General features: G+C 41.7%; 2 protein-coding genes across 8 annotated transcripts in view; one reads left to right on the forward strand and one right to left on the reverse strand.

Annotated features, from left to right (window-relative positions):
- Positions 1 to 6,881: 6,881 nt before the first annotated feature.
- Positions 6,882 to 12,380, forward strand: LOC115352115 (small VCP interacting protein). The gene is made up of 4 exons (XM_030039806.2): positions 6,882 to 7,073; positions 8,108 to 8,158; positions 10,664 to 10,777; positions 11,601 to 12,380. Exons 1-4 carry the CDS (start codon positions 6,897 to 6,899, stop codon positions 11,613 to 11,615), a joined length of 357 nt encoding a protein of 118 aa, XP_029895666.1. The 5' UTR covers positions 6,882 to 6,896; the 3' UTR covers positions 11,616 to 12,380.
- A 5,117-nt stretch (positions 12,381 to 17,497) lies between these two features.
- Positions 17,498 to 26,576, reverse strand: part of GAS2 (growth arrest specific 2) — a 98,833-nt gene continuing 89,754 nt past the window's right edge. For all 7 annotated transcript variants that reach the window (XM_030039759.2, XM_030039757.2, XM_030039762.2 and 4 more), the window contains exon 8: positions 17,498 to 18,870. In XM_030039759.2, coding sequence (XP_029895619.1) covers positions 18,652 to 18,870 — 219 coding nt within the window. In that variant the 3' untranslated portion in view covers positions 17,498 to 18,651. The remainder of the gene's footprint in view (positions 18,871 to 26,576) is intronic.

Below are 26,576 nucleotides of genomic sequence, written 5' to 3' on the forward strand. Positions count from 1 at the left end.
ATTTTATTCAAGGATATGATGCTATTGAGTTGTACACTGAATTTCCCCAGAAATTTCAGTGCTTCGTACGTAGCGGGTTTTGCACAGAAAGAAAATGTATAGACAGAAGGCTTGTATGCAGCATGCAAGTTTTTAGTCACCAACTAGCAACATCCTTAAACCTGAAAAGCTGTCTTGCTTCTGTTGAGCAGACCGTGACAAGCCATGAGGAAAGATGTGAAAATAATGGAGAGGGATTCATTGCTAACGAAGGAAAACTACCAAGATTAGCTGAAAGCTTCTGAAGAAAGTTAAGCCATAGCTTAAAAAAGCTCCGCTTTCATGGACCTCAACAAAAGCTGTACTCTCAGAGATCGTACAGAGCTTGGATTGCAGTCTGACATTCACAGTAATCCCTAAGCTAAATTATAAAAAGAAATTTGAGGAAACTCATGAAGTGAACATTGCATATCTGCATCCGTAATCTATAATTAAGCACTACACCATATTCACTCACCTCTGGTTAGAATGAGTTAAGATAATAAATAAATTTAAAAAACCAGCCTTGCCACATTCTTTAAAAAAATTCTCAAGCTTTCAATGACATTGAGAATTAGCACATTTAATCTGTCATGAAGTATTAATTGTGTATTTTCATCTAACTGCTCTTTACAGACCCCATGTCCTTCCCTACATTTTGTGCAGAACTATATACATCTAAAGTAGCGGGAAAAACTAAAGTTCATTATTATTTCGCTGTTAATATTCTACTATGCACATATATAAAATATATTTTGTCCAAAGTTAGTGATTTAAGAGCTAGCTGTCTAAATTGTCCAAAACCAGACACTGTCTAGAAATTTTCTTGTTGTACGTTTCCAGACAAGTACAAATCTAAGGTTCTTATCGGAGGTAACTCTTGAGATAGAGACCTATAAAAAGACACAAAATACTAAGTCAATAAATTGTTCTCATCCCATGCAACTGTCTCTTTTCTCTTGGCCCACAACCAATTACAATAATTAAGACCCTGATCTGGCAACAGTAAGAGAAGGTCCTTAACTTTTTCTACCATGAACTCTGATGGAACTACTAAGAAGCTACTGAGGTGAGAATGAACTGATGTCTTAAGATTTCATGATCTCTGTGGTGGGAATCAACGTCTCCGTATATAAATAAAATGTTATGAATAAAAACTATCAGAGTCGCCTTGTTTGTTAATTCCTTACGCCAGTACTCAGAGCCTGCGTCTCCAGTAACTGCCCTTTGGATGGAAGGCTTTACACGCATGGCTGTTCTTGAACCCCCCGCCCCGAGAAGGAAGGAGCCAGAACAAAGCAGCTGAGGATCTAAAACCAGCACTGTTGCCAACTTCAATATATTCAGTGTGCCTGAAGCGTAGCAGAGTCCGCCTGTTTCTTGTGGCTAACCACTTATTGGCTGGATTATATGTGTTTTATAGAGCACTTGAATGGCCCTGAAGAGGACAGGACAGAGGTGGAAACACTCCCTTCCAGCCCAACCTGCTGTTCTGTAACTGACAGGACTCCATAAGCACATTCCCCTCTATCGCAGGTGGCATTTACACAGAGACAAGAACTCTTCTACAACCAGAAATTGATTTTCCCCTTCAATTTACTACTCAGAGAGGATGGCAGCATGCAACAATACAGCCAGAGAAGAAATAACTTAAGTGGGACTGACTTAGTAGAACTGCTCTGGAGAGCGTCAGACCCGGAGGCGTGCTAACCAAACCCGACAGACAACCGCTGCACATCGCCACCCATAAGCACTGCCACGGAAATCAATGACAGCCTTTTTATTGATTAGCTTCAGTCCTTTCCTATTGATACTTAAACTGACGGCTAACAACTATAGAGTAACATATCAGGGCCACAAAGACGTATATAAATGTTCACAGATGCCACAATTACTTTTCCAGCAGATAGCCTGGCGCGAAGCTGCTCCATGCCTTTCCTGGAAAGGGCTCCGTATCTTTATTGCTTTAAAAGCTGCCTATGGCGAAAGCAAGTACTGCCGATTCCCAAACCACAGTTACGACTGAGTCACAGCCACTCTTGCAGACACCTGACTTTCCTTGAAGAAAGATTCCTAAAGTTTAAAATTCAAATGAATATTTTTATTAGCTGGAAGAAAGGTATGATAAGTAACTGAATATTCCCAAGTTAAATCCCAACTTTAATTTAATCGCTAATGAGTTTCATTTTTTCTTTTTAAATGATTAAATAAGCATGATAACTTTCTAAACTATCAGTCAGAAATGGGTTCTCTCTCTAGCTTTACGTGCAATAGTACTAACATGAATCCTCCATTATCAGTAAGTGCCCACGTTCAAAGGTCAACACTACAGTTACTGTGCCCCCCTTAGACCTTGTACTCGATAGATTCTCTTTTGCAGTGGTGCAACGGCACAAAGCGTTTCGGAAGACAGAAGTATTGAAAAAGACATTTACGGGGCAGACTAAGTACGTGTAAAGGCTAATTTTCACCCTGGAAGTGAAAGTCATCAACCTGTGAGTCACTTGGCCAGGGTTCTTGAAGCAATTTCCCTTGTACCTCCATTATCCTGCACACACAATAGAGCAGGGTAAAAACTGCCTTTTTCCCCCTGCAGTCCTTGTCGGTTGTTGTGAAAAGCTTTCTGACACTTCCAGAAGTCTAACAGATAGTAGCATCGTCATTCCTATTCAAAGCCACACTGCCCATAATACCAAAACAAAACAATAAATCAAAGGCGTGGTTATAGATCTGGGAAATACAGGAAATTTTTGTGTCAATAGTACCACCTGCTGGCTTTTGAGAAGATAAGAGCTAGAGACTAATCAACATTGATAAAGTCAGATTAAGATGCAATTCAATACCATTCCTGCACAAATGCCACCATAACTAAACCGTTACAAATTAACCAATTAACAAATTGCAAAATCTTCTAATGAGCTGCCAAAAACCTGCGGAAAGGTCAATGACATTTTTAAATTGTATTTCTTGTTAAATCAGATATTCAAAACTCACTACACACAATTCATCACATGAATAAAAAAATTAAAATCGGTCAGCTTAGCAACCCCATTTAAAAACCATGTGCTACGACTATTAATGTCAGTGTTATGTTTCTTTTTACGCTGATTACATAACTAATGTGTTATTCCACTACAGTATTATTTGGCAGGGTGGAGGAAGCGGACAAAATTGACCCCAAAGCCCTAAAACAAATAGAAGACTCCTATCATCTGTTACTATTGAGCTACCAGGCATTAATATATCTGATCTCACAGCATCACGAAATACTCAGCAGGCAATTAATCAAAGAGCACTGCAACCTGTAATGGAGAAGGGCACGCTTTGCTCTATCAAGTGATTGCTGTTGTGTTTATGAAGATGAGCTTTACTCCAAAAACCAGAGGGATGCTCTGCACTGTTCACACCCAACAGGGGGAGTAAGCTTCCAGGAGAAAGAAAAGCAGAGATTGAGTGGTAAGGATTAGGAGACTCTCTCTTAAAAAAAGAAAGATGGGTAACTGCTGCTACTATGTGTTTTCAGATATGCTTCCCGAGGCAATGCAGCCGAATTCAGCCAAAAAGCACAGGGCAGGGCTGTGTTTTACTAGTGCTATCACACAACCGCCTCAGGGAATCGGCTGCCCCAGTGCTGCAGGCCAGAGAGCTCGCTATCAATCCTCACCTGGCTCTTGGAATACAGCCAGGCTAACTCCTCACTCATACAGAGCCCAAATTACCCCCCAAATCTGAATCTGTGCCTAATTTTCAAGCTATCGCTACCTATCAATGTATCTGAACACACAGAGATCCTGTTGAATTAATTTCAAATTACACATCCTGAGAATTTCTTTAAGCTCATTCTGGGAAGTCTCAAAGAACCAGTTATTAAAGGACCTCAATCTAAGTGACTTTACTGAAAGGTTATCCCTAAAACTTCAGCAATAAAAACATCAGCCTTGAAAACCCTCAGTGATAACCTGTAAGCCCTTTGCTGTAGAACAAGAAGTCGCTACCATAGCTCCTGCTACTTCCCAATAAACAACTTTCTGACTACCTTATGCAGGCACTTCGAAAGAACTGAAGTTTTGCTTGAACCACTCACCTTTTCAGTTGTATGTCTTACCAGCTCATACTACCAGAAAGCTGTGCTCTCTTTTTCTATGCAGAGTTCTGTCCAAGCGTGTTTCAATGTTCCTCTAAATTTTTTACAGGCAGCAAAGCGTATTTTAGCCACACTCTGGGATTATGAACTGATGGATCAAATGGGGACTGCAGCCAGCCAAGAACCCCTCATTTCTAACCCGAAGCTTGACAAACACTAAGCACTTAATCCACATAACCATAAAATGATAGCATCTTGATGCTTTAAAAATAAAATAAAAAAAAACAAACCGCTTTCATTACAAAGTGGAAAGTTAAATCATAACCCACTACACCACGCAGCAGGAAAGTCACAGCACCTCTGCTGCAGCTCCTAGGACAACACAACGCAACCCAGCTGCTCTGCTAGAGCTTTTGTGCACTCCTGCAGACAATCACAGCCTCGCTAGCGAGGGGCGGGCAGCAGGTGAGCCTCCTCCTGCTCTCCCTTCCACCAGCCTCATCAGTCTCCCATGATGACAGCGACTTTTGATGTCCAGTTCAGAAAGCCCAGGACCGTGTTGTGACTTGTGTAAAGTACTTAGTTTTGCAATGCAATAACCCTCTCTGATGGCTAATTATGGCTGCAGGGAGCAAACACAAGAACTTAAAATTAGTACTTTACAATAAGGTATGACATCACGGGCTTGTGGAAGAAATCACAGGATGAGAACGTTGGTGCAAAACCATATACCTTGTTCAAAATCACAGAGGCAGGAAAGAAGCTGTGTAGATGTTGCATTGTTTATGAAGAATATACATTATACTCTTCATATAATCCTTGGGGACAGATGTATACACTAACACTCAAATTCAGGAAATGTTGCTGAATAGGGTAATGCCGGAGTCTACTATAAATAGCTAGAAGAGAAGGTAGCAAAATTTTAAGACAAAGAAAGAGAAACAGCGGAGGAGCCAGAAAAGAGGAAAAGACTTTTGGTTTCCTCTGTTTAGTGATACCGAGTTTTCCAGTGAAGGCCAGCAAGGAAAGAAAGTCTTGCACGGCAGTTCCTGCCGGTAAGCCACAGCAAACCATTTCAAAGAGGACGAACGACTGAACGCGAAATAAAGCATTAATCCATCTAAAACCAGGAGCTTTCTAAGTGACACGAGCCTTTAAAAACATCAAAACAGGAAAAAAAAAGAAAAATCGCATTTACCTCAGGATGAACATAAATAATCAGCAAAGAAAGGCGAAGAACCGCTTTCCTCGGCTGCGCATCCAAGCCAAAAAGGCCGAGGGCTGCTGGATGCGACACGTACAAGGAGCGGGCTGCGCAGGTCCGTAGCGTGTGTGTGTGCGTCCCCCTCCCCAACCCCGCCGTTCCCCCAAGGCGACTTCACCGGTGCGATCGTGCTGCTGCCCCGGGGAAGGACGGCTGCAAGCGAAGGCCGGCACTTGGGGCTTTGCCCGTCGGCAAGCCGGCACTAAGCTTTTCCGAAGAACCTTCGGGACCCCACCAGAAGGGTGGTAGAGCTTCGAACCGGGAGGGTGACACTCGGCCTGAGAGAGCCCCTCGCCCGTGGCGGGACCGGGGCACGGAGCTTAGGGTGATATAGAGAACGAACTGCTTATTGCTTAATGATTGTCTCTCTGTAACTTTACATACCAAGGACTGGTGTTTGTCAAGGATTAAGCCTGTCAGAGACTGGTACTTGGGAGTGATGAGCAAGAAGGAACCATGAGCAATCACAAAACTTAATTAAGTGTTTGATGAATTTACGCTCTTGTTGAGAAGGCACAAGTAGAGGCCTTACTTGAATAGATAGGGCCAGAAAAGATAAGAACTCCTACCTTTGTTCTCGTCCTTGTAGATAATTTAGCTTAAACTAGCCATATGGTTCTACACCACTAATGAAAACTTAGATAATAAGAGCACTAACAAGCACTGATGTATCAAAACATGTAAAGGACCATACTGCGCAGAATCACCTGAAGAGGGTCAAATAGCGGACAAGTGAGGAAGACGATGGAAGACCACCAGAGGACTCCTGAAGACCACCAGAGACCTTCAATGCGCCTGCGTAAAGGACATTTGCATATGCTAACAGTTTCCCGGAAAACTAATGAATATGTATAACATTTCTCAGAAATCTAGTGAATATGTATGTAGAACATGTACTTAACCTACACAATTAAACCCGACGGTGTGCACGATAGGTGGAGTGATCCCCCGAGCATCCAGCGGTGCCAATAAAGAATACCTACTCAATAGTTAATCAAACTATTGTGTTAGTTTCTTTAAATCAGCATGATAGGTGGAGCGATCCCCCGAGCATCCAGCGCTGCCAATAAAGAATACCTACCTAATAGTTACTCCAACTATTGTGTTAGTTTCTTTGAATCAAACGCTCAGGATGTGTGATTTGAAATGAATTCAACGGGATCTCTGTGTGTTCAGATACAGCGATAGGCAGCGACAGCTTGAAAATGAGGCACCGATTCCGATCTGGGGGGTAATTTGGGCTCTGTATGAGCGAGGAGTTCGCCTGGCTGAGGATGGAGAGCGAGCTCTCGGGCCTGCAGCACTGGGGCAGCCGACTGCCCGGGGCGGTTGTGTGTGACAGCACTAGTAAAACACAGCCCTGCCCTGTGCTTTTTGGCTGAATTCGCCTGCGTTGCCTCGGGAAGCGCACCCTGAAAACACGCAGCGGCGGTTCCTACGGCACTAGCCCGCCACAACCGCCACCTCCACCCCGCTCCCCCCCGGCCCTCAGCCGGCCATGCCCGCCCCCGGGCCGCCGCTGCCGGCCCCATGACGGGGCGGGCCCTGCCGGATCGCGGCGCTTGGCGAGGGCCGCGGGCGGAGCCGCCGCCGCCGCCGCCTCCCCCTCACCGATCGCCGGCCCTGCCGGTGGTGGGGCCCGCCATGGGGCTGTGCCTGCCCTGCATGGGGGGTGCCGTCAAGGACGTGGTGGAAACGCCCGACCCGGTGAGTGCGGGGCCGGGGGCGGCTTCCCCTCCCTTCCTTCCCCCCCCCCCCCCCCCCCCCCCCCCTTGGCTTTCCGCCCGGTTGTTTGGAAGCGGGCGGTGGCGCCCAGAGGCACCGGGAACCGGGGGACGAGCGCGGGGAGCGGCGGCCCTGCCCGCCGGGGCGGGGGGAGCGGCGGCGGCGGCGGCGGCGGGAACGGGCCGCCTTCCTCAAAATGGAGGCCGGGCCTCCCCTGCGCTGCCGCCGGGGCTCCGCGGCAGGCCCTCGGGGAAAGGCCTCATGGCTGCCGCAGTGCCCCGGGAGGAGTGAGCGAGCGAGTGCCCCCGGCTGCGGCTGTGCTCCTCCTCCGGGGCCCGGCCGCCTGGCCTGGGCAGGGGAGCTGCCGGGGCAGCCCGCAGCCTCCCTCCCTCGGTTCTGGCCCACGTCTCGCTGCTGGGCACTTGTGTGGGGACCGGGGGTTTCACGGGAAGGGGCTTCGTGCCGCACTGGAGGCCAAGACGACCCTCATTTTAACCAGAAACGGGGGAAACCGTGCTCGTCTCCCTTGGTGCACAGCGATGCTCGCTTCTTGGCTCACCTTCCTAGGGTGACATTGCTGCTGGGCGGGCGGGAGCTCCGCGCTCCGGTACCCCTCACCTCAGGGGGCTGAGGGGAGCGGGACAGGAGCCCTCGGGCCTGGGAGAGCGAGCGTTCCCCTTTTCGGAGTCCAAAAGGACATTTCACAGGCTGCGCGCCTTCCCGTTCAGGTCTGAATTTTTCTGGAGCGAAGGCGTGATGCAGACAGCTGAATACCTACAGTCCAATCCCACCAGAAATCTGTATGTCAGCAGCTGCTCTTCTAGCAGATTAGTCACTGAAAACACTTCGTTCTTGCAGACTGGCGGTGGAGGGAAGGATGATGCTAATTGACTTAAGGTTGGCATTTCGTGGCAGTTTGCGTTACAGACTTGAGTCATTTTTAAAAATCAAGACTTTCAAAAGAATGTACAGACTGTACTGGAATAGAATTTCACTGTCTTTCACATTTTATTTAGGAAATAAAAAGAAGACAGCTAGCAGAAGCTGCTGAAAAGAGGCAGATGGAGGTAACGTCTGATAAAATACCATTTATTCAACATATATTTAGGTAACTGGTTAATGGGGAAGACAGCTAGGGCCCCTGGGGGAACACTGGATATCATGCCTGATTGTGGGAATTGTCATTAAATATTTTCATGGTATCATTAATGTTTTACCTTTATGCCATTTTTTCTATATATTTACAGTAGAGTTTCACAGCTAGGTAGGCACTCAAGGACCACTGCAAGATGACTGGTCTTGTTTGGATGGGAGAAGTTTTGCAGTAGTTAAAAAAACAGCCTAAGAATTGGAAGAGCAAATTCGACATTATTTTTTTTCCCTCATTATGAGGCTTGAAAACAAGAGATTGAGAAGTATTTCAGACCAGAGTTGTCAAACAATTGTGGCAGCAATTTCAAGTGGTACTGCACTTGTACTTGTCTTACAAATATGGAGGTTACGGGGACTTGCAAGTTCAGTTTATCAACATGGCAACAACTGAGCACGTTTGAAACCTCAACTCAGATTCCAGCACAGAAGAAGTATTAATTTACTCTATCTTTTTAAGGTTGCTAAGCTTTAACTACTGCAATACCCTTAAAGTTAGAAGAGGTAGGATACAAGTGTTCTAGCACAATGTAAAACCAGCTAGCCTATTTCTTCCTTTCCATACCTCTCAAAAAAGCTTATAACATACACCATACCAAATCTACCAAGTGTATCTTAGAGACCACAGCTGAACTATGAAGAGAAAGGAATGTATTGTTTGTATGAGTGTTAGTGACATTACATACTGAATTAAAAGTCAACCGTTATTGATGAGGACCACATTGACCTGGTTTTAAGGGAGTTTGGTGAATAACTGGAGCAACAGCTGAGTGATGCTTCGGAGTCCTTCTTTAAAAACTCTTGATTTTGTGTCAGACTACATACTAAAAGCAATCTACACATAATTTTAAATTGCAAAGGTTATTTTCAGCATAACTGTAGGAAGTACACTTTTGAGAAGCACGTGAAAGGGGAACGTCCCCATCTAGCTCTTAAATGGCTAAAAAGCTTTTCTGGGAGGAAGGAGAAAAGAAGCAACTTGAGTTATGGATGGCTTTGAAGTTCTACGGTAGCCCTTAAGCTGCTAAAGAAAAATGGAACTATCACTCTGTTACTTTTTGTTTTCTTAAAAGGCAAAGAGATAAAACATCTACCAGGATTTTTCAGGACTACCTTTGAGAGCATTTCATCCTGTGAATGTCAGGTAACGGAGGTGTCCTGCAAGCAGCCTAATTCAGTTTCCTCCCTCGTGAGGGACAAGGGAATAGATCAGATGTCCTTCTCTGCTTAGCGTTTTCCTGTACATGCTTCTTAACTGCTCAGTATTCAGCCTGAAGTCGAGGTGTTCTTCCTTTAGGGGTGCTGTAGAGACAGTCTGGGTACCGAACTCGCTTGGAAGGCCAGTTGCCTAAAAGCTAGATGTCACAGGGGCTCAGTACGTTAGTATTTGTTGGTGAGATTTGCCTTAGTAGCTCATTGAGAATTGTGCTTGTCATCAGGGCCTTGAATTTCAGGTGAGAGCATTGCTGTTTTCCCTTGGTAGATTTTAACGTCTTTTGTATAGCTTATGCTGTAGTATCATAACCCTAAACTTAGCTAAGAATCAGTTTTTAAAACATTTTCTTTCTAGGTTTACAGTGTTAACTGTTTGTCTGTAGTTCTGATACTCCTGCCATCTAGTCTAGTTCCTCATTAGACCATCATCACCAGGCTGTGCAGCAGGCAGTTGACAAGTTTCTCATCTGTGTACTACTGCTATCCACACATCCTATGAAGTTTGAAGGGTAGGCTATCGCACAGGTTATTTCTCACACATCACAATTTAGAAGTTGGATTTCCTACAGCCTGGGCTAGCACTACTAACGCAACCTTTTTCCTCCCCTGCATGTAAAGTTCCCATCAATTTCTGTAGTAGCTATACAGAGCTTGTGACTTTCTCTGTCCACTTATCAAGTGTTAGAACAGAAGCTGTCATTATGATTTCCATCATCTGTGTCCTGTCTCTAGGTAGCCTTCTGATAAAAAGACATAGAAGAAGTGAACTGATAACGAAACAGCTGAAGTTCTTGGAAGTTTTGTCTGCCCAAGTCATCTCTTCCCAGTTAATTCTGTTTGTGAGGGCAAGAATAGGCCCTGACGCTGGAAAAGAACCATAGACTAAAAAATTATGGGACTTCTGGGAAGGGAGGTTCTGGTTCTGCATCTTAGGATGCAAAGGAGGTACATGTAATTGCATTAGGTGCGTTCACCTGGATGTAATAATGATACGAAGCAAAAACACCCTCACATACCTATGGGACCAAGAGTTGACAGCACAAAGTAGTATCCTGAAAGGTCTGTGTTTATGTAATAGTAGCATTACTCAATGTTTCAGTCTTTTCACGCAAACCGGAGTTCACAAAATGGTGTTGCCAAGAGTTGGCAGTTCGGTTTCTATCCAGAAAAATAGCTAACTGGTCTTACCCAAATGTGTTTTCTCCCAGGCTTCCTCTCGAGGTATTAAGAACGCTTACTCTGTAGAGCAAAAGAAAAAGAAACAGGAAGAAATAGAAAAAAGAATTGCAGCTTCAGGTTCTGGAGGAGAAGGAGGACTGAGGGTAAGTTTAAAAAAAGAAACAACATGATGCCACTGTCCGTATATGCACTGAGAAAATCCTGTTTTGTTGCCTACAAGATTGACTAACTTGAGGAGAACCAAGAGGAAGGGAAAAGGAATAGAAATGGAAGCATGTGTCGTTATCACGCAGTGTTCTCGATGAGATGTCATTTCTGGGACACAAAGACAGCAAGGATGGCAGAGAGCTTGGGTTTTTTTTTTTCCCCGCTCTTCTTCCCCAGTTTCTGCACCTATGATGCATCAGTTTGACAGTACTCTCAGCACTGGGGACCTCCTCACTGAGTTGACCTGAACCCAATGTCTGTTTTCAGTACTGGGTGAGATTATCTCTCTTCCCTCAGAGCTTATAGGAAATGCTTGAGCTAAGTAGGGTAATGGCTTTGGGTTTCAGGTTATCTCTCTCTCTTTACAAAAGAAATACACAGTGTTGGCACAGATACTGTTGAACTTGACTGCTGCTACTTTCCTAATGCAAACCTTGTCTCAGAAGGCCAGGCAGAGATTTGATTAAGAATTAGAATCTTTCCAAGGCAATAGATGCATCTGGCTATCGAAACACAAGCTTCATAAGCCTTCATCTCTTACCCACATTGCTGGATGTGACTCCGGGGGCAGGAGTTTGTATAAGCTGCCACTGGTGGGCTGAATTTGTTGGACATAAAAGGTGTTAGAATGGGGAATTTACTGTCTTCAGACAGCCTTCTGGTGTTTGGGGTATTTTTGGTTGTTTCTTTGGGTTTTTTTCCTTTCTTTCCCCTATCTTCATACAAACCTGCAGTGTGTTTTGTTGTTTTTGTCTTTAGTGGCAGGTTGGATAAAGAAGTATGAATTCTGAAGAGAAGATGATTGATGTTTACTGCCAATAACTTGCCAGTTTCTGCAGTTGAGTGGCACTTACTCATCATGTGGCTTTTGCTGTTTGCATATGAAGACTCAGCAGTACTTTGCCATCGTGGGAGAAGAGATGTGGAAACATACACTAAGAAACTTAAGAACTAACTCTGAACACTAAGTTTTGGCCAATTTTTTTGTTTGTTTTATGTGCATGTTTTATTGCTTCCCTGTCAAGGGAGTGAGATGGGTTTTCTCACGTGGAAGTGACCTCCTTACACGTAGTCAGTCAGTATGCGTCTGCTGTCTGGTCAGTTGGTGTATGTATGTCTGCGTATGACTGGCTTAGGCACAGCTCAGGTGCCCATGTGTTGTTTTTGACGCTTATTTCAAGCTCTCCAATTAAACTTTTCTCTAAGTCCTCATGTAGAAAGTTGTTCATAAATATATATATTTGAATATGTGGGTGACAGCATTTCTTTTCGGTTTCCTAATGACTTTTGAACTGCTTTGGGATTTAGTGCCTTTTTCAAAAAAGAAAGCAGATTCACAGCGGGTCCTTAGAAATCGAAGCATTTTGTCACACTAGGTAAAAAAATAGAAACCTTTATAAACCCTGTACACTTATAGCAAGAAAGCTGTTTTATTATGAGTCTAATAATTGTTCTCATTTTCTGATGTGGATTTCTTTTGAGTCTGTAAGTATTTATAATGAATACCGGAAGTTAAACATTAAATTAAAGATACTGTTATTAGTTGTTCTCCTTTATTACCACAAGAGGGCAATGCTGCACTTCTCAGGATTTTAAAAAACAAAAAACGAAAGACTATGTCACCTCTTGGGTGGTTCATTTCCTAAAGTTTCTGTACTGTCTAGGTGGGTTTGTTGCAGTGCAGTAACATTTGCTAAATGCCCAAAGCTCTGTCGCTTTTATTCTGTATTCAGCAATGTCTGTAATCCCTTTCCCAAATGTGAAGCTGCCTTTGATTATTTAGAGCTACCTAAACCATGACAACTAGATGTTGTCACATGGTTACAACTAGATTCTCAAACCGGTGGCCTTGAGCCACTGCTTTGATAGAGGAGAGAAGTTCGTTGCAGCATGATCATCACTAAGAATCTAGCTCTTACTTTCCCCCCCTGAGAGCATTATGCTTGGCTTCAATATCTTACTGGCCCCATTTCTGACCTAGTTTAGGCTATAGAGGCTTTTTTTTCCTTGAACTAAATATTTCTTCTTTTACCTCCCCCCACAGCGTCTCATGCTGTCTTAGGAGCGCAGTCCTGACACAGTGAGTTTCCTGGCTTAGCCTTCAGAATTGAGTTGAGAAGGGAGACTTTTCAATATTAATATAATGGTGTTTAGGCTAAAAAGCTGTGTCCTTGGCAGATGAATACCTTCAGTTTCCTTTGATTGCTGGCAGTTGCTCTCTTCGGTGTATTAACTGGTCATAGTGAATTTTTTTTAAGTAAGTCTAATGAAAGTGCATTGAGTTATAATAAAATATACTAAACATTAATTTGAAATGTGAACTTCAATCTGACACCTGTCACAGCGGGTGTCCTACAAAGGCACTTAAGCAGCACTTAACACTTGGTTGGTCACTTGGGATATTTCAAACTTAATGTATTCTTCTCTTCATTCTCCATCATACTGCTCCCCCAAAACCATAAGGGGAGGAAATAACCATCAGTCTCTCTTCATCCAAGCCCCTACTGTATGAAAGAGCTAGCACACTGAGCAGACACGAGTCTGTGCTGGATTAATATCATGAAGACTTTCATTTAAAACCATTGAAATAACCCAGTGAAACAAGTCACAGCTCCTGGGTCACCTGTTGATCCTTCAATGCTGTCAAAATTGGAGGAGTTTCCAGTGTAGAAGCAGTCACACCGCTGTGCTGCCCATCCTCGCTCGGCAGCCCAAGGCAAGCCTGTTGGGTTCTGCTCCAGGTGCTGTCACCAGTAAAGGTGCTTCGCCTTTGAGAAAGAGATGACCACCCTGTCCAAACACCCACACTGCTCGTCATCCAGCTCTCAGGCCTGCAAAAACAGTTGGCGTGCTCGCGGCTGTCTGCCTGGCAGCTTCTCTGGGAGGTGGGAGTAAAGGTCTGAACCACCTCGGATCGAGGGGACTTTGTACTTAATGCAGAATTACTGTAGAAGAAAACACTGCTCTTCTCTCTCTCCATCCTTTAAGTAAAAACCAGATATATCTTCTGCTTCTTAGGAGTCCCTGTTTTGCATGTCAGATTCATTCTTGCAGCTAAGAAACATTCCAGAGGATTTGGGAGTGTGTAGTTCTGTATTACAAATTGCTGATTGATAAAGCTATTTTTAAAGAGGTTTCTATACCATACCCGTCTCACTGTTCAGATGGCCGGTCTGAACTGAATTTGGGAAGTTACTTGGGTAAATAAAAACACCTCTTGTTGGTTTAAATTTTTCGGTAACATTAAATGCAGTTGAGAATAAAAGGAGAAAATACTGCAGTTCAGTAGTATACAACTGATCGCTACCCGAAGCGTACCATTGAACAGTAAGGTTGAGAGCTAGGTAGATTAAAGCTGCTCTGTCCTTTTAGAAACAGACACCTCCCCTCTCTTTCTTACCACTTAGTGCTGCAATAAGTAAATATGAAACACTATAGGAATTTTGTCCTTATTTCCCCCAATCCTAGACGTTTATTTCACCTTGGAGGCTGTTAAAATGCATCCTTTCGTGTGGCTTATCTAGGCAGCTGACATTCTGTTTGCTTTACAGCAGTATCTGCCTTTTTCCCCTCCACCTTCTGAAAGCATTTTCTTGCAGATCACTTGAAAAAACTCCCGGCAGTCAAAGACCAGCGCTCGTAAGCTGAAATGAAGGGGCTGACTCTCGGTGACTGCGATAGCATAATAGCTGTTGCGGTAACAGAAAATGAAACCATCTGCTACTGCGTATTGTTAAACTACACAGATCGTGCCAGGGAGAGAGTGTTCGGGGCAGAGCTCCTTGAGGTTTGGGAGGGCACAGAAGCCGCGTCTCCGCAAGGGCGGGTAGCGCCGCTGCGGGCCCTTAGGAAAACAGATGACTTCAGCACGTGGATTTGGCACGGTGACAGACTAAACCACTGGGACACAGCTCATCAGGCACAAGCGGTGCCAGCAGTTGGACTGGGATGGAAAAACCTCTCCAGCCCCATAAAGGTTCGCACGATCCCACGTGCCTGTTTCACCTTACTTTAGATTCCTAACATACCACAGGCTAAGAAAGTAGGAGACACAGAGCAAAGAAAAAGCACTCTGCCTCCTTCCCTATCAGGTACTGCGTATCAGCAAGCAAGGCAGTACAACACATAAGCCCAAAAAGAACCAACCCCCCGTAAGCATCTCTAGCAGAAGCTTCTGTAACGCTGTGGTGCGGCAAACAGCTCATCTCCCTGACCTAAAACGAACACATATAATGAATTCAGTGTTGGGTCTTAAGTTATAAGAAACTTGCTATACCTTCCCCCACACATATATTGATACCTCCCTGTTTCACTCATCCCCACCAACAGCCCTTGAACTAGCTTCCATAGATTTTACGTATTATCTCCAAATTGCTGTTGCAAAAAAAGGTGGTAATGCAAGGGAAGGAGCGCTCATCACTAATAAAGATGAGGAAAAAAAAAACCCTATCCTCACTCATTTATGTAAAGAATCCTGCTTGGAAGAAAAACTCCAGGTAATATATGAGCAGCAAGGTGACAGAAGGTACCTCCCATAATGAGCAATAACAAATGTCACATTTCTAAACTAATTCCGAATTGCTTCCAACGTGGTGATGCTTATTTGACATTAGTAATAATAATAGGTTTTATAAGGAATCTAACACAATTTAGCCATCTTTAGCACAGTCACTTATTCGGAGCCAGCAGGAGCTCCCATGAGGTTTGTTCTATGACCCAGCGAGGACTTCGAGCCTCCTCAACACTCACATTCAGCTGAGTTATACAGCGACAGAGTAAGCTCAAATCGCTACACGGCACGCTTCCTTACAATCATCTTCCATGGCTAGTTCAACATTTCCGCAACTCATCACCTGCCCTTTTAACAAGAAATTACTCCAGTCTCAGCAGACCCTCCCTCACCTGGGGGGACAAGAGAAGAGCTGCAGGTCTTCCCTCTTGATACTCTACAATTCAGTTCAGCCTTCTAGAAATCTACACTAGATACCTTAATACCATAGATTTTGGTATAGAAACTTCAAGTATCATCCACTATAGCTAGCTGGTCAAACAACGGGGTTTTTTCTCCCCAAATACTTTCGACATGAAGCCTGTTCTGCCCCCATCACTGCAACAAAGGCCATACCTCTTTGAGCAAGATTTTGCTGCTCAGCTTTAGCTTTGTAAATTGAGCCTTAGGCTCCTAACAAATTCCCCGACTCCTACATTGCTATAGGAGCTAGTATACGAAGAAAATACCATTTATCAGAGCAGCAACACTTACCTTCTGAAGAACATACGCCCAACCTCCTCCTCCAGAACTAACTAGCTTACTGCACAGTTTGTTGTTTGGTTTTTTTTTTTCACTTTATTGATGCTCCTGCTTTAATTTCCTCCTCTGCTATCCACACCCACACCAGGTGCATCAAATGCACCAAGTCCCACCTGCAAGCTTTTTACACAGATTAGGTGGTAGGGGCAATACTTTAACAAGTCCTTTATAGGTTTCCCATTTTGGAATAGGCCAAGTTGAAGTTTTAAGTCAGGAAGTGTTTTAATGTGATTTTTTTTTTTTTAAGATGTTTTGAGTATCCTGAATCAAAAAAGACTATTTTGATACCTACAGTCCAAGCACATAAAGCAGTTCATGTTTAATTTAAAATCTTGGTTTGGATTTACCAGGGTTGGTTGTTGAAGTTTAATGTTAAAATAAACCCAAGAATACTTTTTTTATAATTGCCTGCTCGTGATTTATTAACATGTAAACACCATCAAATATTTTAAAGAAAAAACATAATAGTAATGCACACTTAATCTTGGATGATGGAAATACAACTATTTATGTTTTAAAGAGTAACCATTACTTCAAAATAAACATCTGACACTTTCACAAGTCATTTTTTTTTTCTTCTTTGTTCACTTGAAAACAGATCTCTTGGTGCACATATTAAGATCATGATTTTTTTCAGCTGTGCTGCATTTTTTTAAAATAATGTTGCTCACGGTCTGTTCCCGGCTCCCATAAGGGCTACGTACATTGCTTCTATGAGAATTGGGTCTTCCAATGGCTTTTCAAAGGATTTACTGCTTGAGTATGCATTTAATCATCCTAGAAAATGTCTCAAAATAAGAATAAAAGGCTGCAATTTTTCTTTCTAAAACCATGTCTGGAATTATGGACTGCTACTTAGTATGGTGCACCAAGCAATTGTGAAACTGTATTTAGCAGATATTTTTAGACTGTGAGGTAGAATGGTTCCATGGAAGTGAGATAAAACGTGCTGATTTTAGTAAGGCATGGAACATGAAAGAAGAAGGTCTTGATCCTGCCTAGCCAGTAGATACTTTGCTGTTAATTTTAAAGACCACAGGGACAGATCATAAGGAAGGATATGTTTTAAAATTAAACTTCAATAAAGACAGAAAAATACCAGCTGGTACTTAAAAAAGTATTTCAAGAATGCTTTCAATTTTTTTTTTTTCCCTGCAAAGGAAAATTAACTTTCAATAAAATCTGGATATTTCCGTGCTATCTGTAGTAAGTGAATCCTTGTCTCGTTCACTGTGTACCTCATTATTAGGTTAGCAGGCGGTATTGTATATTGTAGGCATCCAGTCAGTAGCAGCGAAGTTTGGGAACACAGATTACAAATAATAAATAAGACTTTCAAAATGTATGAGTATTTTAAAAAATTTTATTTCATTTGTAATGAAACAACTGAGTTCTGCTCAAATTTATACAGTCAGTGAAATAATCCTATAAAATGATTTTTCTAGGACGTTACAAGGCACATAAATTACCAAACATAAACATAGAAAAGTAGCCAAAATAATGAACTAAGCCCCCATATGCCTTTAGCTATTTTAGAGGTGTGTGAATGATTTACAAGAATGTGAATCACTCCACTGACAGGGTAATGAATATTTCACATTTGGCATGACCAACGAAATTAAAAATAAGGGGAAGGAAAAGCTCAGATTCAAGAAGAGCGTAGTGTTTCGTGACTCAGGAGGGACTAGCATCTTCTGAAGCTCGTCGAGTCCAAGGGCTGTGCATCTTTTCCTGCTTCCCTTCGTGGGTTGCAGTACACCACCCTCCCAGTACATCCGTATTGTCTGACAGAGGAAGGGGCAACCTCTCAACTTCCCCGTGCTTCTATATCGGGCAACTTCGTAAAAAACAGGAAGGACCTACGTACAGATCTAGCACTGAGCATTGTCTTTAGCTTTAAAGAGTAGAAGGTGTGGGGGTTTTTTCCTTGGGCTTTTTTTTTTTTTTTTTTAAAGTAATCAGTTTGGGAAGTCGTTTGGCATGCAGTAAGTCTTTATATTCTACTGGTTAAGAAAATCTTGCAACCCATAAAAATAGTCAATTTTTATTTCATTTCAAAAGGCATTACCAAATAATTTCCACAAATATTCATTTTCCACCTGCATATATATTTTTCAGCTAGCCTAACAGTCAAGGATTCAATGTAATAAGATTTTCATACAAATATATTGTATTGTGTATTTTCTCCCATTAACAGGATCCACTCCTTTATGTAACTCTAAGTATACATTCACATATTAAAGAGTAATAATTTGGCTAAAAATATATGTCTATTTCTTATCTGATTGTAGTAATTAGCCTATCAAGGGTAATTTGCTATAAAAGATACAGTACTAGAAATAAATAGTTCTACAGTTCAAAGATTTTCAAAATGGGTTGCCATTTCCAGTCTGTCTTAAATTTTCCAAAGTCCTTTTAAAGCATAAACTAAATTTACTACACTTGAGAAAATAATTTGGACCTACGTACATAGAATCCCAATCACATGAGAAGCTTACTTCACTTAATCTCCTTCTTGGTTTTGTAATGGGCAGAAACAACCAGATAATTGTCTGGATTCATGTCCCTGAGGGTCGGAGACTTGCTCTGGATTGGAGAAGTTTTCCCATCCACTCGGGAGATCTGCAACATTCGGCACGGGTCATGCTTCAGTAAGTAACCTGCAAAAGTCTCCCATCCTCCTCCAACACGAACCATCACATGTTTGTTGTGCAGCATCTGAAATTACATAGACGGGAGAAAAAAACCAAAACCTCTTGAGAGGGAACCATTCACTGGGAAATCACATTTTTTTCTACCGGAAAAAGCTGTGCTGACTTTTAATTAAAAGTCACAGACGTATGTTAGTAGTCTGCTTTATAATAGAAGGAAAGGAAAAGAAATAGTAGAATGGTTTTTATTTGAATGTAATAAGTAAATTAAAAAGGTAAGAAAAATGAGATCATATTTAAAACTAATATTTTATGTAAACAATGCTACATGTTTTTCTAGTCCTGTAGCACCGAGTGATCCTGTTCTTCATGTTTTTAGTATAAACACGTTAGGGAACGCAAATATTTTTCAGATTAATTTTTTGAAAATATGTTAGTAAAGACACCATTTTATATGCCTTGAAACTGGCTTTTCTTTATAGGCTAGGGATCTATATAAAAGGAGTAGTGAAGGGCAAACAACCAAAACCATCTCCTCTATCTCTTAAAGTATCAAAGAAGTTATTTAAGAAAATGAAGTACCCTTTAGTTTAACAATGTAGTATTGCTGACCTACATTTTAACTAAAATAGTCCAATGTTGCAATTAAATTAGTCTAATGAGGGACAGCAGAAATAATGTGTCTGGAACTGTTTGGAGATACCTGAATTTATGCTGAGTTGGGAAAGAAAACACAAGAAAAGTCCCCAGGCTCTTACTAGCAGAAGAGCTCAGTACTGCTTACGCTTGCTGCCTTTATTCCAGGAACACTGGGGCTTGACCTACAAAGGAATTTCAGGTTGAGAGGAGTATCTAACTGCCAAATTAGGTACCTCTCTCTGATGTGTATCCTCCAGATCCACGCTCATTTTCTGCCTACACTCAAATAAGATTCTTCACCAAGCACCAACGTAACTTCTCCCACGTCTGCACCCGTGACTTCAGTTGGCACTTTCACTAATTTCTCTCCTCTAGTTCTCCATGCAGAACAGTCAAGTAAATACCAGCGAGGGATCATAAAGCAGCATATTCTATAGAAGCCACATCATAAATCACGCACTGAAAAATACTTTGATTAGCACATCTCATGAACCGCTAAACATCATTTAGCCGTAGCGCCAGAAATTAAAAATTGGCCCTGTAAAAGGCATGCTAGAAGCTGTTTAATGTAGTCTGGGTAACGACATTTGGATTTATGGCTGTGATGAGTATATGGGCTCTTCTACATGTCCAAAACTCCCTCGAGGGCTGACAGTATTTGCAGTTGAGACTTAAGTGGCACGTAAGCCTTTCGTAACCGCACAATTCAGATTAGTACACATAGCACAGACAACAAAACAAGAAAAATTCTCAAACAATATCACAGGTAATAAAAGGCAAAAATGTAACTCTTAACCCCCCCCAACCAACAAACACCCCACCTCAGACTAAAAATATCTTGTTTGATTTCTGTTACATGAGGAGACAGATTCACCTGGAGTGAAGAAAGCATGGAAAGGTGTACAACTTTCTAAAGTTTGAAAATCAGAGTAAGTTTATAAGGAATCAATCTCTTCATCTGAATAAGCAGCTGCAAATGAAATCTTGTTTGAAAGTTTTCATTTAAAGCTTTTTAATGCAAGGCAATTCTTGTTTCTGCATTTTGGTTTTTCTGTGAAACACAGTGGGAAGTCAATTCAGCTTTACAGATACTGAAAAATAAAGTTACTTCTGATCCATCCCAATGAGAGCACACTCAAGTACTCTTAGTTTAATTAACACCTCTTAGCTACTGAGACTGTCTGTGCTGTTGCTCTGGGTTGTAGGAGCGTTAGCCTCTGTAATAGCTATATACGAGTGAGGTTTTTCTCTAGATTTACAGGGCTATGCAAGTAGAATCAGCCACATCTTCACCAATCACACTTTTTCATCTCAAGCTTTGTATTTTAGTCTCAAGACTTCATTTTGAACTGACAGTGCTATGATCAGCCTTCAGCAGTACGAGATTTGAATCATATCTTTAGTCCGGACAATATATCATGAATGAAGCAAATGGTTTTTACATCAAGTTTGAAAATTGCAATTCAAATGGTGACACAGCCTTGAGACAACAGTCTACAGAATTTTATTTAGCAACTTTCTCCTCTTTGAATGCCTAAAAAAGCATTTGAGAAATGCCCCCAAAACTTTTCGTGTTAAAACATTTGAAGCCCAACTTTGGTCCACTGCAACACGTGATGGTGCTGTGGGAGGGAGTTAACTGTTGCTGAATTTCAGCTTCCACGTACTGTCACAGGGCGGGTCATGTTGCAAGAGCACTTCGTATCTGGACTTTTGATTAAGAGTTAGGAATGGAAAGTTAGCAAAAAGTATGTTTGGTTCAATTTCCCTTAGGGACTACTGTGCAGACAAATAAAAACTACTGCTGGTATGTTATTTCCTGATTCTCAGGTTAAATGTACATCTTCTGTCTTTCCCCTCTTTTCTCTTTGTATTATTATACTACTCTGAAATTCATTGAATGCTTGCTTTCTATAGAGACTGGGTTTTCCTACATACTAAATATAGTCATTGTTCATGCTGTGCTGTGCCACAAAAGGACCATTTTACTCCTACGGCCATATTTTGATGTCAGTAACCCCAGCACAAATCCAGAATAATTCTGCTAGCTTCAGAATTGCTCCAGGTTCACAGAGGTATAAAGGATTTCTCACCAAGAAAAAAAAAAAAAAAAGAATAAAATAACTTGCTCTACTTTCTAACTGAAAAAGCAGTTTCCTCCTCAACGTACTTCAGCTGGAGGTAAAGCTCTTGAGATTTTATGATCCACCCAATTCCGCTTTTCATTGCATGAGATGTCTGAGAAAGAAAAAGTTGGATTCTACAATAATGAGGTTATTAGTCAGTTATCACTGTAAATAAATTCATGACACATGTCTATTTTCACACCACCATCCAGCCAATTGAAACTGAGAAAACCCTTTCTGTAAAATAAAATCCAACATATGTTTACGACTGCCATAAATCTTCGTTATTTCAGTTGCGTCTGAAGCAGGGCTGTCACTAAAGCTGTTCTCTCTAGAATCTGTGTTTAAGTTGAATCTATGGTGAAGCAAACATATGAGAAACCAGATAACCAGACAATAGCATCGCAGAGGGAGAAACTATAGATAGTTTTGGTATGCGTTAAGGCTGTATCAAGAGATAACAAGAAAAATAGCCAATAAAAGTTAGGTAAACTAAGTTGTCGTTGCATAGGACTTTGGCATCAAAGTGAAACATAGTCTAAATGGCTCTGGTTTTCACACAAATAAGTTTAGAGAGCTTTATGACTTATTAAAGAGATAATAGGCTGTATGTAAAGATATTAAACTCATGTAAATGAGCATAGTTTTACTGGCTTGAAAAAAAATCTATTCGGTTTTATAGGAACTGAAAATCTGGCCCAATACTGTTATTGTTCAGATTATAATAACTTTCTTAAAGAATATTTCAGGGAGGGAGGGGAAGCAGGAGGAGGAATTACACACTACGGATCTGATCCAAGTACTGCAAAAGCCAATGGAAAGAATCCTACTGACTCGAAAGGAACTTGGGCTGGGCTCTGGAAGCCAAACACAGCAACCTAAAGCAAATCGTAGCCTGGAGTTAGTTGGTGTGATTTTAGGCCAACTTCAGAAACAATGTAGGCTACATACTGAGAGAATATTGACTATAAAATCCAAAGGTGTTTGGCAAAATAACGCAGTGCATCACACCAGTGGCTGTGCGAAGAAAGTTTTGCACTCCAAAAGTGAAACGTTAATGAGATTGGGAAAGAGAAGAACTGAATAAATTTCAATTAATTTTTACTGAATATGAGCCGCTTCGACTCATTGTCATCAGTAGCTACAACCCTTGTTCTCATATCTTAGCGTTTAGGGGACCTTCTTTGAGACATGTGCAGAACTACATCATGAAATGGGCTTCTAGAGCGATGTATTTTCACACTGACCCCAGAGACATCGCAAGCCAACACAAAGGAAATCCCAGTGTTGTTAAGACTTATCCACACCCCTGTGTCAGACCACTACCCATAGCAAGTTGGAAGGCCTCGCTGCCGTCGCTGCAGGCTTCGATGCCCGAGGTGAGTACGCGCACACACACGGTACGCTCAGACACGGCACCTCTACTTTATGATTTTGCTGCAACCCCAGCTGATGCTATTTAGGAATCATTTTGCTCCAGCTTCTCTGTACCATTTATGTTGATGATCTACCCTTCCGTCTATGTAAAAAAAAAAAAAAAAAAAGTCTTTCTCAAATCTCAGCATTATTCACTAACTATTCTTAGCAAAAAAAAAAAGGTGGAGCAGGGTATGAAACTCGTACCAAGAATGGGACTCAGCTTCCCCAGCGAGTCTCTGGGCCTGTATCTAGCATATGGTATTGTCAAGTAACGGCAAATTATTCCATAGACCATAGCTCATGCGGACATTTTCATGGAGTAGGACATCTCTTCCATACAAGACACTGGTCTCCCTCAGCATCTTCCTAGCTGTGATGCAAAGAACTGATGTTAAGAGAGAACTTGCAGCCTGTGGCTGCATGGGTGGCTGACAGAAAGTGAAGTCTTCCTGGAATTTGGTGCACATATCTATATGGAAAAAAAAAAAATATTATCTGGGGACTTGAGACACTATTGCTTCAGAGAACAAGGCTTCTGTCATCAAGTGTCAAAATTTTATTCCTTCTCCTGGCAAAAACTTTTAATGGTAAAGCTCTAAAGCCAGCAAAATCAGTTCTCAAAATCCCCAGCAATTCCAATGCTTACCAGTTACCTAGGTCCTCTTGAAGGTGGCCACTGAAAATTCTCACATCTACCATTTAATGTAGAGCCAGGGCTAGCCTGGTGGGGCCCTGAGAAAGACGGTGAAAGACTGGCAATGAGCAGAGAAGCCTGTCTAGCTGTATGCCTTCACAGAAGCTCCGACAATATTAGTTTAACATCCCTGACAGTCACCAAAACATACAAAAGTTCACGTTAACAGGTAATGCTAACACTCCATTCAAACAGGTCATGACTGGGGGCTGGCCAAGAAGAGGGTACCGAGGAGAGCTGAATGGGCCCTGACCATTGGTCTGATAAAGGTCTGACAATTGGTCTGAAAATGGGTTTGATAAAAAAAGAAATTGAGGGAAACTACGCAGATGTGCAACACGTGCTGAGAGTAGCTGGCCTCTGATGGGGCAAGCCCGTCGCAGATTGGAGTTTGGATTCCTACTTGCTCCATGGATGTTTTGAGGAGATCTGACAGGAGCAAGTGCAAGGGTCTTGGACAAAAGAAAAAGAGCTGCAGTGCTGCCCTGTGGATCATGGATTAGCGGTACTTAATAGTGATGTTTAGCAACGTCATATTTCCATCATCATTGATGTTATCATATTGACAGTTTACTCCTTTCCAGTACATGGCCATGCAGTAAATGCAGTAGTAGGCGGTAGTAGGCATTTACACCAAGTCTTCTAAACACATTCAAATGGGGAAGTGAATTTTCAGAAATTTGTAGGTAACCTGCTACATGGAGTTTTTCTACTTCCCTGAGAATTCAGTGATCTGAAAACACCATCACGAATGTGTAATAGTCTCCCGATTAATTGCTGCAAGCCATGTAATTACAGACGTTAAAAATACCTTGTTAGCAGAGATTATGCAACTTCATGTCCAGAGTTCATTGTAAAATTTATAGCAAAATCCTGGTGTACCATCACGTTTAAACACCAGTCTGGCTAGATTTAGATACATTCCTATTTTAAAAAGTTTACGGCCACTTTAGCATACATTTTGTAAGAGACATTACTGTTGCTACGTACATAGAATTCACCCTTATAGGCACAAGGGATCGTGGGAGCAATTCCCAAGAGGACAGAGAAGAAAACCAGCTTCCAGCTGGAAAGCTAGAAAGCTTCCCTCCAACTATTCTTTTTCTTGGCTTTCATTCTCCTTTTGTCATTGAATTTGTGTGTCGTCTTCTTAGAGAAAAGTTTCAGCCTGATAAAACAAAGCTTATTTTAGACTTTTAAGAACTCACTTATGTGCCTAAGTGCACATCTAAGGAATTCAAATGAAACCTCAACCCTGCAAATCTGAAAAAGTGCAAATTATGTAGCCAATTCTAGATATTAATTATTTATCCACACTGAAGTAATCTACTTACAGTATATTAATGTGTATTTTGGCAGGCAATAGGGTATTAGTCTCTTCCAAACCGAATTATCCTATGATCTGACTGTATTAAGAAAAAAAAAAAAACAAAAACAAAAAACCCAAAAAACTTTCACCACCTGAAAAACAGGAAAAATGCACTCCTCATTTTTCCCTGTCATCCCTCATTAAGTCACATTGTGCCTAGCCCCCCTCTTGATGTAGGATTATACAAAACTGTTTTGGATTATGTCTACTAGTTTTAAAAGTTCCAAATGATGCAACTTGTATCACTCCAGTCATTACATATGGATTTGTTTAGGGACCTCCACTGAGTCTCTGTGTTGTCATTCTAAAACCCCAATAAAGGAGCCTGCACTTCCCCTCTCTGCAGACACCATGATAATGACATGGAAAATAGACAGCTTGCTGGCTCAACATCTCCTCCTCGTTTTCAGGGATTTATATGTAGTAAATCACACTAAATGAATCTCACTTAGGTGGAAAAATCATTATAAAAAAAGCTCAGCTTGAAAAAAAGATGTCTAGAGTGCAGACTAATTGCTTGTCACAATATTTCTAGCTGTGCTAGAGTTGGGGTTTATAATTAACACACTTTCTGAATTATAAAGAATTTTATTTTAATGTTATATCTTGGGCCGTAGCAAACACATTAACAGGTATCCACTCAGTTTATTGAAACGATCTCTTACACTGCGCTGTATAAACAAAGAATGGGATGGAATGATTCTTTATAAATGATTTATAAGCTTCATTGGTTCAAGTCTATATTCCTGAAACAAATCAAATGCAAACATTCCTGATTTTATAGTAAATATGAATGGTGGAAAATAAAATAGAATGGAGGCATTCATCGGAATCCCTAAATCTCCATTTTGGGGCAGAATAACCTTTATTGCTTTGTGTCAAGTGATATTTCTCACAAACAAGGAGCTCGGTTTTCATGTAGAACCTAATAAAGTTCCCAACCGCTTCAGCGACACCACCACACTTATATTCTCCATGTCTATTGACTGACATACGGGGTGGGGAGAACTGAAAGAAGTATTAACTTAAATAGGTGATACAAAAAAATTGTATCAGTGTAGTTCCAGCTGAAACGATTTTCAGTGGCTGCTGATACACTGAAGCCTGATAGGTTTTCCAGGTGAGGCAGCCACAGAGGCTCGCACCAATAGAACCTTCAAAGCATGTATAGACCAGGCCTTACACTAAATATAGATCAGAAGCCTCCTATAATTCACCGAGTCATTTTTTCAAAGTTTGTTTCACATCAAAAGAACAAGCAGACTTTGCATACGCAAATACAAAAGGCATCTAAATAATCATTTGCACATGTAAATACCCCAAACGCAATTTAAGCATGAGAAGTATGAAACGGAAAATGGCAGGTGTAAATACCTGCTTTTCTGCTTTTCAAAAGTTGGCTATCATTTCACTCAGGCAAACAAAATTCATCAAAGAGGACTACAGACTTATCTCTCTGGTGACAGGACTTTCATTTAGGAGATCAGCCACAGTAAAGACAGGGGTTTTAAGCTTATCCTTATCTC

The sequence above is a fragment of the Aquila chrysaetos genome, chromosome 16, assembly GCF_900496995.4.
Source record: "Aquila chrysaetos chrysaetos chromosome 16, bAquChr1.4, whole genome shotgun sequence".
Lineage (NCBI taxonomy): Eukaryota > Metazoa > Chordata > Aves > Accipitriformes > Accipitridae > Aquila > Aquila chrysaetos.

What these genes read in the sequence shown, in the direction of transcription:
- LOC115352115 (XM_030039806.2), top strand. Translation starts at nt 6,897, where the DNA reads ATGACGGGGCGGGCCCTGCCGGATCGCGGCGCTTGGCGAGGGCCGCGG. An exon ending in TGGTGGAAACGCCCGACCCG is followed by an intron (nt 7,074 to 8,107) that starts GTGAGTGCGGGG and finishes CATTTTATTTAG; the next exon opens with GAAATAAAAAGAAGACAGCT. An exon ending in CTGAAAAGAGGCAGATGGAG is followed by an intron (nt 8,159 to 10,663) that starts GTAACGTCTGAT and finishes GTTTTCTCCCAG; the next exon opens with GCTTCCTCTCGAGGTATTAA.